This window comes from Ambystoma mexicanum, chromosome 3q, assembly GCF_040938575.1.
Source record: "Ambystoma mexicanum isolate Mex_15411 chromosome 3q, UKY_AmexF1_1, whole genome shotgun sequence".
Classification (NCBI taxonomy): domain Eukaryota; kingdom Metazoa; phylum Chordata; class Amphibia; order Caudata; family Ambystomatidae; genus Ambystoma; species Ambystoma mexicanum.
The window spans coordinates 889,450,951-889,464,581 of record NC_090926.1 but is presented as its reverse complement, the minus strand read 5'-3'; the positions used below and the strand labels follow the sequence as shown (position 1 = coordinate 889,464,581).

The following is a 13,631-nucleotide window of genomic DNA, read 5'->3' as shown; positions in this document are numbered from 1 at the left end:
ACTGAGGCCCAGGAACAGCGAAATCTGCAGAGCTGCCCAGGGACAGATGCCATCAGCTGCATCTTTTCTTCTTTACCAAGGTACTGAAACATAAGTCTAAGAGAACTTGCCTCTTACTGTAGAAGTGCTTGCAACTTCCAAAACTCACAAGTCTATTCAGCTTGTGGCCCTACATTTGATTCTTCTTTTCTCAAAGACTCCTAAGAACTTGTGCAACGACTTTTCCATTTACTTACCAGAAGTGCTTCATCCTATCCAGGACTTTTGCCCATTGACTTTGGCTTAGCTTATTGAATTAAAGGACTCTTCTAAGAATATCTAAAAGTACTTACCTGCTTAGGAATATTTGTGACCTCTTGTTCTAAAAATCTTTGCCTTTTACCAACTTTTATGAGTGTTCTGAATGCCAACAGTAAGGTATTAATGTCCCCCGCTCCCTTGTTACTGAAATCACCTGTGGGTGTAGATTGTGTCTGTGGGCCATCCCAAAAAGGCTCTTGTGTGAATCAGAAACTCAGAGTATACAGTATTGAAGTTTCTGATGCTTGTTAATCTGCTTAGAATCACATGCTGTGCATATGGTCCGACATCCAGTGGTAACCGCGCAGTATTGCATCTTGTCTTTCGGGGGACCGAAAGGGGACGTCGGCATAGGCGTGTCTGAAACACTATCCCTATCGTGACATGTGAAGTACCCAAAATCCCTCACGCGCCGGGGTCCCTCAGATTGTTTTTTTCCGCCCAGATAACTGGTCGCCCTATAGCGGAGCTCTTCATGAGACATTGTTTATCTTACCGAATTGTCGGTTATTCACTTAGTCACTTCGCCCATCAAGAACATCTTCGACGAAGACTACGGGGGAATCGTCTACGGCTGTGGGTTCCGGCGCCTAAGATCCGGCGTTCGGACTTCCACGTGGTCGGGCCTTCTGGCCGGCCTACACAGTAGGGAGAGTGGGCTTGGGGTTTGCCATACTGTTATTATGTCTTTCCTCTTTTCCACTGCTTTCCTTTTTGGTCTGGTCACCCTTCCCTTCTGCTATGGAAAGGACTCATTTAGATTCTGTCCTGTGTGTAGGGTCAAATATCCGTGGAAAGACGAGCACACAGTCGTGTAACGCTTGTCTCCCCCTAGAGCATGACGAAAAGCAGTGTTCGGCGTGTAAACTCCTTAAACCTAAAACCCTTAAGGAGCGCCGGTTGAAGCGGTGGGCCACGTACGGAATGTCACACGTGGAGCCTCCCTACCCTGCCGCGACACCTGCCGAAAGTGACGGGGGTACATCGGATGACCAAACATCCAACGCAGACTTTATAGATCTTGAGGCAGACTATTCTAGGGCCGCCACGCCCGTCCCGATCCCTCCAGGCTCGACTCCGGTCTTGCTACAGGGACCACACCCGGTGACAGGGGCGTACAATCGCACCGCATAAAGCACACAACCCAAGCGCCCTCCTCGACGACTTCATTGAAGAAGGCGAAAGCGCTAACGGGTCTGCCGGAAACTTCGGCGGCACCCACGGATCGGTCTGATCGGAAGCCTTCCCCGCATCCGCAGCAGCGCATGACGACTGGGCATAAGAAACATAACGGTGCTACTCCCCAAACTACACGCACCGAAGTTTCAGAACAAGAAACTTCGACGGATTCCAAGGTTTCCAAGGCCCGTATAGGCCCAAAAACTACAAGTAGGCCTCTACCCGAGAAGCCATCCGCTGGCCCTTCTGGAGCCGCGGAAGACATTTTCACTGCCGACACATCATCGGAGGCGTTGTCTCCCAAAAATTCGGTGACTATCCGTAAGAGCATCAATAGATTGCTACGGCGGTGGGCATAGTACCGGTTCTGCCCACAGTTATGGGCCAATCCGCCGAAAAGTTTTCCACTGATTGGGAAGACGATCCCGAAGACTCTTACGAAGAAAGCCAGGTACCCCTCTCAAGCACCATGAGGAGATCCTCTCAACGCCTTAGGACAGAGAACACGGTTCCTACTCATCTAGGTCCATTTGGGTCATCCAAGTGGACTACGGAGCAATTTGAGGGGTGTATGGATCGGCTGGAGCAGTTTTTCAGGGCTTCTGATCAACCTCTGCCGAAAAAAGCTCGGGTAGACCCTAACCCTCAAACACAAGATGTCCAACACCAGGTTGACTATCAAGATGTCGTCCAGATGGACACTTATAGAGACATCTATACAGAAGAAGAGGTGTCTTCTTTTCTGGACAACTATGGGGAAGATCAAGGAGCAATGGACAACTGGGAGGACACCCAGCAGGACAATCACAACTCTGATATCGTTTGCCTCGACTCTCTCCCCCCGCCCCCACCCCGATTAGACAAGCTTCCCCGGTGGATGATCAAATGGCTTTCAGCAACATGTTGAAAAAAGCAGCGGAATTCTTTAAAATTGCCACGCTTGAAGCCTTCCCCGAACAAGATTTCACAGAGGACATTATTAATGAAAAGCCTCCGGCAAGCCAGTTTATCCCTCTCTTGAGCTCTGTAAAGAGACGGCTGGCCCCTTCCGTACTCACACCCCCTCAGACTAGTGCTGTGAGCCCAAGGGTCGAAAAACTTTTCCGACCCTCCCCCACCGACCCGCTTTATACCAAAGGACACGCAATCCCAGACTCGCTGGTGGTGACCAAATCTCGCTAGAGAGCAGGGGTTCCCCTTGCCACGGGAGAGTAACCCCCGGACAAGGAGTCCAAAAGGTTGTATGCCTTAGGCAAACGGGTTACGTCGGCGGCGGCCTATACCGTCCGGATTGCCAATAACACGATGTTACTAGCAATCTACGTCACCTACTCCAGGAAGGCCTTCAAGAGGTTCCGGAACCAACCAGAGCCAAGCTTCTCGCCATTGTCTCGGAGGGCAAACTTGCCAATCAGAATGTGGTAAAAAATACCCTGGACACCGCAGAGACAGCAGGCAGGTCTCTCGCACAGGGTACTCTCCTAAAGAGGCACGCGTGGCTGCGCACGTCGGGTTCAGGCCTGAGACCCAGGCATCCATTATCAACAAACCCATGGAAGAGGCCAACCTCTTCGGGAAGGCGGTAGGCGATTCGTTGGGGACAGCCAAGAATGAGCACAAGACTATTAAGTTGCTGCACCAAATTTCCCAGAAACCCTCTTCACAGAGGGGCAGTAATTCTCGGTGGTCCTTTCGAGGACAAGCCCGCGCCGCTCAAAACAATTTCGGCATAGGCAACTTCAACTCAAGTCAACCGGCTGCAAGCCCCACTTACTACCCCCAGAGGGGTCAGAAGCGCGGAAAGAATAGAGACAGAGGCTCCAATTCCAGAGGAGCGTCAACTTCGGGTCAGAAATGACCACCAAGTCCAGGTCCCCTCCCATGTCTCCCCGGTCGGGGGGCGATTAACATCTTTCTTCAAGGCATGGGAGGGGATAACTTCAGACTAGTGGGTCTTAAAGACGGTCGCCCATGGTTACTGCGTGGAATTCGCCCGACTTCCACAGTTCAGACCGCTGAAACATTGACGCCTTTCACCGGAACATCTGCAGATCCTGATGCAAGAGGTGGAAGTGCTGCTGGGAAAGGACGCCATAGAAGCCGTCCCGATTCTTTAAGTAAACGAGGGTATCTATTCAGTGTACTTCCTTGTACTCAAAAAGGATCTCACCATGCGTCCTGTTCTAGACCTGCGACCAGCGAACAAGTTCCTAAAGCCCCAGAAGTTTTGCATGGTAATACTGCAAGAGGTGATCCCATTGCTAAAACAGGGGGACTTCATGGCAACATTGGATATGAAAGATGCATACTTTCATATTTCAATGCTGCCAGTGCACAGAAAATTCCTAAGGTTCGTGATTCAGGACAAACACTACCAGTTCAAGGTACTCCCCTTTGGCATAGCCTCGGCGCCAAGGGTGTTTACCAAGGTCCTGGCAGTGGCAGCGGCACACCTGAGCAGACTTTCAGTTCCAGTTTACCCTTTCCTCGACGATTGGCTCATCACGGGGGACTCGTTCGACATTTGTTTTTGAACACCCAAAAAAACAGTAGACCTACTGTTCAGCATGGGATTTTCTATCAACGAAAAGAAATCCAACTTGGTCCCCAGCCAAGTAAAACAGTTCCTGGGGGCACTAATTCGTACGGAAGACGGTCTAGTCTTCCCTTCCAGCGAGAGGGTTCAGAACATGCTCTCTCAGGTTCCTCAGTATGTAGCCAGTCGAGAGGTGACGGTACGCAAAGCTACGCGTTTGCATAGAATGATGGCGTCATGCATATACTTGGTTCCCCACGCGCGGCTGCGCATGCGTCCCATGCAAGAGCGGCTCAACAGCCAGTGGATTCAGGCCAGCGGACAATGGGAAGATCTGTTAGTTGTCTCGCCAGCCCTCGTTCTCTCTCTGTAGTGGTGGTCGAGGGAGAACCTTTTGAAGGGGAAAACCTTCACCACCCCTGCAGTGGAAGCCACTCTCACGACGGACGCATCTCTCACGGGTTAGGGGGGGCTCACCTGCTTCAACAGACAGCGCACGGAGTGTGGTCCCCTCAGGTAGCCTCCAACCATATAAACCTACTGGAGCTACTAGCAGTGTTCAAAGCATTGAAAGCCTTTCAGGAGCAACTGCAAGGGGAAGACAGTGCTGGTCTTAACCGACAGCACAACAGCAATGTCGTACCTGAACAAACAGGGGGGCACTCACTCTCCAGGGCTATCCAAGCTGTCCCAGAACATTTGGATATGGGCTCTCAAACACAAGATGTTCCTGATATCCCAACATGTTCCAGGTGAACTCAATCTGCCGGCAGACGTACTCCGCAGAGATTTTCCTCTGCCAGAAGAGTACGAATGGCGACTGCACGAAGACATTGTATCCAACGTCTTCGCAGAATGGGGGTTTCCAGAGATCGACCTGTTCGCTACTCAGGAGAACGCCCAATGCCAAGATTACGCCTCCAGGTACCCCCAGAACCGATCCAAAGGGAACGGTCTCTAGATAACTTGGTCGGGGAAATGTGTCTACGCTCCCCCCCCCCACCCCCAACTCCCCTTCTGATCAAGATAGTACACAAGATGCACCAGGAACCAGTCACCTTGATTCTGGTGGCTCCCATGTGGGCCCGCCAACCTTGGTTCGCGCACCTGATGGAAATGTCCCTCTCCCCACCAGTCAAGCTGCCCTGCCCGTACAACATGTTGTCTCAGGACAGGGGGGAGACTCTGCACCCATGTCCACAAACTCTGAACTTAGCAGCCTGGCTCCTGAGGTCATAGTTTGGACATCTGCAACTCCCTCAAAGATGCATGGACATACTGAGGGAGGCAAGAAAGCCTAACACACGTTATTGCTATGCCAGCAAATGGAAACGTTTTGTCATCTGTTGCATTTCCAAAGGCGTCAATCCCACCGATTAGTTGCCTTCACACATTGTGTTATATCTAACCCATCTGTTGGACTCTGGGTTAGTCTTCAATTCCTTAAAGGTTCACCTAGCGGCGTTGTCAGCCTACACCACGTCACAGCAGAAGGTGTTGTGGTGAAAAATACCTGTGATTAAAGCCTTTATGGAAGGGGTTAAAAGAATTTATCCCCCCATCACTCATCCAGCCCCCGGGTGGGACCTAAATGTGGTTTTAACTAGGCTCATGGGACCCCCATTTGAGCCTATGCATAAAGTTAGTCTGAAAGACCTGACCTACAAAACAGCCTTTCTGGTAGCTATCACTTCTATCAGAAGAGTTAGCGAACTACAGGCCCTCTCGATTTTGGACCCCTTTGTTACAGTCCACAAAGATAAGGTCGTTCTGCGCACACAGCCCAGATTTACGCAGAAATTTATTTCGAAGTTCCATGTGAACCAGTCAATCGAACTACCCACGTTCTTCCAGAGACCTACTAACATGGCCGAAAGAAGCCTTCACACACTAGATGTGCGCAGGGCAGTCATGTTCTACATGGATAGAACTAAACCACTGAGGAAAATTAAACAATTCTTTGTTTCTGTGGCAGCTGGTAGAGAAGGGGACCCTGTCTCTAAATCAGCAATTTCAAGGTGGATTGTCAAATGCATCACACTATGTTACACTCTTGCAAAGAGAGAACTGTCCTTCAAGTCTAGAGCACATTCTACTCGAGGCACTGGGGCATCCATAGCATTCATTGCAAATGTTCCCCTAGAGTCCATTTGCAAAGCGGCAACCTGGAGTTACTACTTTCTCTCTTCATCTACTCACTCACTATAGCCTTGGGCTCCCTCATTGCAGAAAAAATACAACCGGAGGGACCTCGGCACGTAAGGGATTTTGGGTACTACACACGTCACGATAGGGATAGTGTTTCAGACACGCCTATGCCGACGTCCCCTTTCGGTCCCCGAAAGACAAGATGCAATACTCCGCAGTTACCACTGGATGTCGGACCATATGCACAGCATGTGAATCTAAGCAGATAATCATCAGAAATGCTATTACGGTAAGTAATGCATGTCGTATTTGTGTGTTACTATTCTATTGTTCCATTCTGAAGAAGGCTTTATAACTGACTGATAAATCAATAATTGTTTATGCAAGAAACTATGAGCGTAAGAGTTTACTTGAATATCTGTAACTGTGAATCTTTGTAACTCCACTACAACTGTGTAGTACAAGCTTATACCAAAGGTTGGTTTGCCTATGCCTGTAGTCATAGTTGTTTGTAGTGTTCCCAGAGGGTACTGCATACAAACTTTGCCTAAAACCTCTCCACATAAACATGGACGGAAATAGGACACAGACTCGTGTGTGGGGAGGGATAGTTGGGGAGGGATAGTTGGGGAGGGATTGTAGAGGTAGTCAAGGGCAATCACAAATGTAAATAGTAATTTTCTCCCACTATATTTGGTGTTCATAACAAAATCATGAGTGGACAATGATATTTCGGTACGAGTGCATTTATCCATGTCCAGTGCCCAGTGTGCTCAGTGTCCAGTGCTGTGTGTAGCAGGAGCTCAAAAGTAGTGGTGTATAAAGTCTGCACGTGTGGCACGTCCATCATTGCCATCGTGCGCTGCCTATATTCCTCCTAATCAGTCTCATCCTCAGCCTCTGGTGGTAGCATGTCCATGTCGGGGTGCCGGGGGACATTGCGCCTGATGCACATGCTGTGCAACATGGTACATGCTAGCACAATTTTTCCCGACCTTTTTCAAGACTGTACATGAGGGCTCCCCCCGATCTGCTGAGGCAGCAGAACCTGGCCTTCAACAGGCCAAAGGTCTGTTCAATGGTGCAGTGAGTGCGTACATGGGCACAGTTGTACACCTGTTCTTGCCTGTTGTGGGGCTGCTTGACGGGGGTCATTATCCGTGGCATCGGGGGATACCCAGCTTCACCTGCACAGGATCAACAGAAAGGTTACATGTCAATTTCCTGGTCATTCCATGTTGGCACAGGCTGTATAGTGTTAAATTGAGAAGACTAACATGCACAGACAGAATAGAGTTTAGATGACATAAGTTCTTTTCGGTGTACCAGAAGGGATTTTTTTCAGGATGCGTGTGGGGTGTACTGTTGCATTCACATGGACCAATCACAGACCAGATTACCTCTAACAATTTTCCCAGCAACTGACACATGGATGTAAATGTCATTGATGTGTCACATATGCAAATCAACTGTCTGTCCTGGTACAACAGTACTTTTAGCATTTGAATGGTATTCATTTATGATGTAGTGGTAGTACCGGTGTGCAGTCTTTATTACGAATCCTTTGTATAGACATGCTTTGAAATCGTGACCCATATGACGAAGGACATATTGATGGAATATGTGTGTGTGGGTTAAAGGGTTGAATATTTGCTATGTGGGGGTATTTTGGGGTGTGAAACGGTGCATCGGGTGACGCCACCACCTTGAAATCATATATTAGTGATAGTGAAGTATATTCCCAATTCAGAGGTTTTTGTCTAGGAGCATTCCATTTAAAGGTGTTACATTTGGAAGACATGACATGGGTACTAACAGGCAGTGTACTTGTGAAATGGGTGTGCATCCACAGGTTTTACAGGCGTGGCAGCTTCTGGATTCTCTGGCTGAGCATCATGTGTTGTGTATTTCCTTGACTGTGCATTTACCTATCATTGTCACTATGGTGTGGTGCATTCTGGTACAGGTGGTTTTGGTTCATTGGTGGACCACATAGATGTATGCACTGTATATTTGACATACATGGAGACACGGCTGTCAAGGCCTTGCGCTCTTGCATGCTACTACTGTGTTGCACCTTCAGTTGCGCTTACTCTTGCACAGTTCATGCCCTCACAGCGATGAGTAGGGTCATGTCCCCTTCAATGTGGGAGGTTTATTATTGTTAAAATTGTGGATAATGATGTTCCTTGCTCTTATCCCTCATCTACCTTTGCCTTTCATTGACCTATCCAGCCACTTTCACAGGGATTTAGTCATTGTATCAGGAATTTGAAGTAGGAGTTATGATGGATTTATGCATGCAGTGTGCACGTCAACTGGTCATGGCTGTCATACTGGGCCATTTATCTACACTCCACATGTCCTTGTAGTTAGACTCACCCAGCCCCGGTATGATGTCTGGTGTGTCGTGCCATGTACCAGGGCACCATAGAGTTCTGCAGCACCATGGAGTCATGTGGAGAGCCAGGGAATCTTGCACAGCAATATGTGATGAGGTGTGCAGCATCACACATCATCTGTACATTGAGAGAATGGTACAGCTTTCTGTTGCGGGACACTACCTCCACAACATGCCTGACCAGCTCTGCATGTGTGCAGTCCACCGCTCCAATTACATTAGGCATGCCTGCTAGTGCATGGAATGCTATTTTTTGTGGCATTCACCTCCTCAGCAGTCCGTGGTAAGCTGATGTGGTCCCGTACGTGGGACAGGAGTGCATTGAGCACCTGGAAGAGCACAAGGAAGAAACAGGGTTGGGATATACCATGCAGCTGGCCTGGGGTGTTGCTAGGTCTGCAAACGATCTGGGGGGGCTATGCTAATGTCGGGATTCGGGTCTAGCTAGCCTTTTGGTTGTAGCCACTAAGATTCTATCCGGTGCTACAACCAAAAGATCAGGGACTATAGCCCCTTTAGCCCCCCCCCCCCAGCAACACCTCTGCAGCTGGCCCACTGTGTGCTGGTATGTACCTGTGGAAATAAAGTGTAGCACAGACACTACCTTCAGCAAGGGGGTGGGGGCTATCTGGATATTAATGAGGCTGACCAGGTCATCATGTATGAGGTCCACTTTGGTGGTGATGGTGTCCCTGTCTAGCTGGTACAGGGTGTGGATCTGAGCTGGGGTGAGGTTGAATGGGCTGGCCCTTAGGCGAGGGATTTGTGGCTGCCTGCGGGGTACGACCTGCTGCGCATTGGGGATTTGCTGGGCCATGATGGCCCTCCTTCTCCTCAAGCCCCTCCGCTGCATCCTCTGCCTCACTGCCTCTTCAATCAGTAGCTCTGCAGGCATGTCCTCCAGCTCCAGTACTGCTACTGCTAATGATAGCATTGTGGATCTGGAAGGGGTGTGGTGTGTGGAAGTGGTCATTTTATGCTGTGGAACAGCCTATTGGGTCCACCTGTGCTGATTATGAGCACCTGTGGCATGTTTTTACACACCTGTATCCACTTAATGCCTGGTCCGCGATGCCAATATTTCTGGCACCGTTTTCACTCTGTTACCAGTATGTCCATGCCGGTGGTTGTGTGTCTGTGCACCTTGAAATGTGCACTCACTTACACCATGCTGGTATCACAGACACGGCTGCTGCATGTCTCCGGAGATACCGACAACAGTGTTGCTGGACGCAGTGGGTCCCTTGCGATGCCAGTGTTAACGGCATCACAACTTGCACTACACCGGTCCGGAAAAGGGTGCCTGTACGGATATACCGGCACCGCTATTTCTAGACTGGCTAGCTTGTAATGAGGCCCAAAGTCAAATGTAAAAGCACTGCCACTAGCCAATTATGTAAAACTCCCAATTATAACAATGTTACCAGGTAAGTAAGAAAGGTGATACATTGTATCCCCCCAGCACTCCACATAAGGTACGGTGTGCTGCCTCACTGTATAAAATGTAAAGGGTGATGAAAATCCCTCTTTATTACTGGGGAACTGTAGTTCACCCAAGTACATCAAAGAGAAATTAACAGGGGAGCCCAAAGGGGCAACCCAGCCTAAGCCCAAAGGTTGGAGGAACATATAACTTCAACCATACACTACGGAGAGACATAAAAAAAAAGTCACCCATAAAAAGAGTGAAATAATAGGCGAGAGGTGAAAAAGATTCCCCTTCACCTAGGAACAAGGTCAAATACTTACCTAGTCAAAGCAAAAAGGTCTGGGGTTGACACAGGTCAGGAATATTTATCATTGAAATGAAAATCTTACCTAACTAAGGCATCCCTGGTGGGTGGGAGTTTGCGCGTAAGGTGTCTCTGGTGGGCAGGCACACGCACGCGTAAGGCGTCTCTGGTGGGCGCACATGTAATGCACCTCTGGTGGGTGCGCGAAAGGTGTCTCTGGTGGGTGCGCGCATAAGGCATCTGGTGGGTGGGTCAGCAGGCGCTTGCATGTGTCAGGTGCCTGGCGGGCGCTCTCGCGTGTGTCTCGGGCGTCTCCGTATTTAGTATCAATGTACCATTTTGTGCCCTTTATTAATACTGTTATAATCAAATATGCTTCTTATACCTCATCTAATCATTCAATACGTTTTGCAGGATTTGTTTCAGGAAATGTGTGCTGCAGTTACTTGATGCTGTTCGTAAGGTCACTACTTCTTTAAATATAAGGAACTGATTATAACCAAATATGGAATATAATGAATGAGTGCATGCAGTGTGTCGAAGGCCCATTTTAACCTCTTCACAGCAGGCCAATTGAACGACCAGAAAGAGTAAATTGGTGACTGCCATAAAAGACCTCTCCCATATATGATTGTTTTCTGATTTGTTTAGAGTCTGAAGAAGTACCTTCTGTTCTGAACTGGAACACATTTCTGGGAGGTGAATCGGAACCACCATTGACCGTGAAGAATGAGACAAAGAAAAATGTAGGTTTTAATGATTTTACCTTCCTCAATTTTATGTCGGTGAGTTTCGTAAGATTTCTTTTTAGTCAAATCTAAAAATTGTTGGGGCATTGAGAAAAAATGCTTGGCTTGTAACTATTAATAACTTCATTTGTTAAATAAAATCAGCGACCCTTTGTTGTAAAAAGGTGTGTGACACTTTAGCTCACCTGTCTTCAAATGGGAAGTTTACTTAAACTATATCCCGTGTGGATATTTTTGCCAGACTGCTGGTCTGTCTCAGTAATGTCAGAATAGTGGATCTATTGAGCACAATGTTAAGATTGACATATGAGCACATTTCTAAGTACATGATGTTCTGATCTTGTCGATTTCATCCTCTAGTCACAATTTCCCCCTTCACATTTGACTGGTCCAAAGCGGTAGGTTGATTGCTCACAGTCTTGACCCCTCAAGTTTCCCAGTCCTCGCAGCCAAACTCTGGAACACCACCCCGGCCACACTTAGATCAGAATCTACGTTCCACTCCTTCAAAACCAAACACTGGCGTCATTAACTTGACAAGCCCACTACATCTCCACTTTAGACGTGTACATCTACTACTCTAGCTCCTCTTGCCTTTTCTAATCTCTTTGTTCTCTTTACCTCTCCTTATTTGAACCCTTTGGCCCTTATCTTCCCTGAGTGGATTCCTGCCACTGTCACTCCTACGCAGACCTACTCCTCTTTTGAGTGTCTTGTCTGCCGACTCTCTCTCTCTCTCTCTCTCTCTCCTAGCCATTCCCTTACCGTGGCTACTATCTATCGGCCACCTGGTCAAATCTCCTCCTTCCTCTCTGAGTGGGCTGACCTCTCCTCCTCACTCCTGTCCTCAACCACTCAACTCCTCATTCTTGGTGACTTCAACATCCACTTGGATGCCTCCTGTCCCCCCACGGGACTCTTTCGTGACCTCTGCGACTCTCTCTCTCTCTATTCTCCCGTCTGGGCATACCCATTCTGCAGGGCACACTCTTGATGCTCTGAGATCTTCTGACCTTCCCCTCTCCGTCCCTCTCTCCACTCCTCTCTCCTGGAGTGATCACTTTCTCCTATCCTCCCATCTCACCCTCCCTACCCCACAGGCAAAGCCACCCTCATCACTGCCACCCACCTTCTCGGTCATCCGACCCATGAAGCGCGTGTCAGTTGAGGCTTTCGCTGACACCTTCTCGCCCCCCCTCCTCCTTCGGCTGACTCCCACCCTGACACAGCCCTCTCCATGCTCCACTCTACTATATCTGATACTCTTGATATCCTTGCCCCCGTCATGAGAATCCGCCTGAAGCCCAAAGCCAAATGTAACTCCTGGTATGACTCTGATCTCGTCACCCTAAAACGCGAGTGCAGGGTGGCAGAGAGGAAATGGCGTGCTTCATGTTCATCCTCTGACAACCTGGCCTGCCGCCTGCTCCAAAGGCAATACCGTCTCTCCGTTCTCACCAAGAAGAGAGCCCTTATCCAAGCCCGCATCTCTGCGGCATCTAACAACTCGGCCGAACTCTTTAAAATCTGCAAGGAGCTTGCCAACCCTGCTGCAGTCTCTACCTCTCCTGTCCCCTCCCAGGCCCTCTGCACTGCACTGGCCTCTCACTTCATCTCTAAAACTCAGGACATCCTGTCCTCACTCTCCTCCTATCACCTCCCTCCCTCTCTTCCCGGCTCTTCCTCTTGCCATTCTGTAGCCACCCCTCCTCCCTCCTTCTCAGCCTTTCCCCTTTTTTCTGCTGACGAGGTTTCCAGACAAGTCCGATCTATGAAAGTCTCGTCTAAACAGGTTCACCCCTGTTCTTCCAAAACTATCAAGGACCACATCGACTCCCTGGCTCCTGCCCTGGCTGACTTTTGCAACCACTCCTTCGCCTCTGGAGTCTTCCCATACCCCCCCCTTAAGCACTCCCTTGTGCACCCTCTTCTTAAGAAACCCTCTTCTGACCCCTCCTGCCCGGCTAACTATTGCCCAATCTCCATCACTCCCTTCCTGGGCAAGCTCCTGGAGAAACTGGCCATCTCCCAGCTTAACCTCCATGCTGAATCTGTTGGTAGTCTTCATAATCATCAATCTGGCTTCAGAGCTGCCAGAAGCACGGAAACTGCTCTCCTGAACATCCGGGAGGACTTGCTCTTGAACCTCGACTCCAACACTCCGTGTTTTCTCATTTTGCTTGATCTCTCTGCTGCCTTTGACACTGTCAACCATGCCATCCTGCTCAACCGTCTCCGTGATAACCTGGGTATCACTGGTCAGGCTCTGGCGTGGCTGACATCTTTCCTCTCCAATCGTCCCTCCCAGGTCCAACTGGGGTCCTTCCTCTCTGACATATTGTTCTCCACCTGTGGTGTCCCCCAGGGATCCAATCTCTCTCCCTGGCTGTTCAACCAGTATCTGGCACTCCTTGCCCACCGCATCGCCGCTCTCTGCCCCAACTTTCAGTGCTATGCGGATGATACCCAGCTCATTTTCAGGCTACCCTCGGCCTCCTCCTCTCCTTCCCTCATATCTGACTGTCTGTCTGCTATCCAGGAATGGTGTGCCGCCAATGACCTCTGCCTTGATGCCAGTAAGACTG

At 49.3% G+C, this 13,631-nt stretch overlaps 1 protein-coding gene across 1 annotated transcript in view; it reads left to right on the top strand.

Annotated features, from left to right (window-relative positions):
• Positions 1-13,631, top strand: part of NOL11 (nucleolar protein 11) — a 331,146-nt gene that overhangs the window by 174,334 nt on the left and 143,181 nt on the right. The window contains exon 10 of the mRNA XM_069655029.1: positions 10,949-11,043. Within this exon, the coding sequence (XP_069511130.1) occupies positions 10,949-11,043 (95 nt within the window). The remainder of the gene's footprint in view (positions 1-10,948; positions 11,044-13,631) is intronic.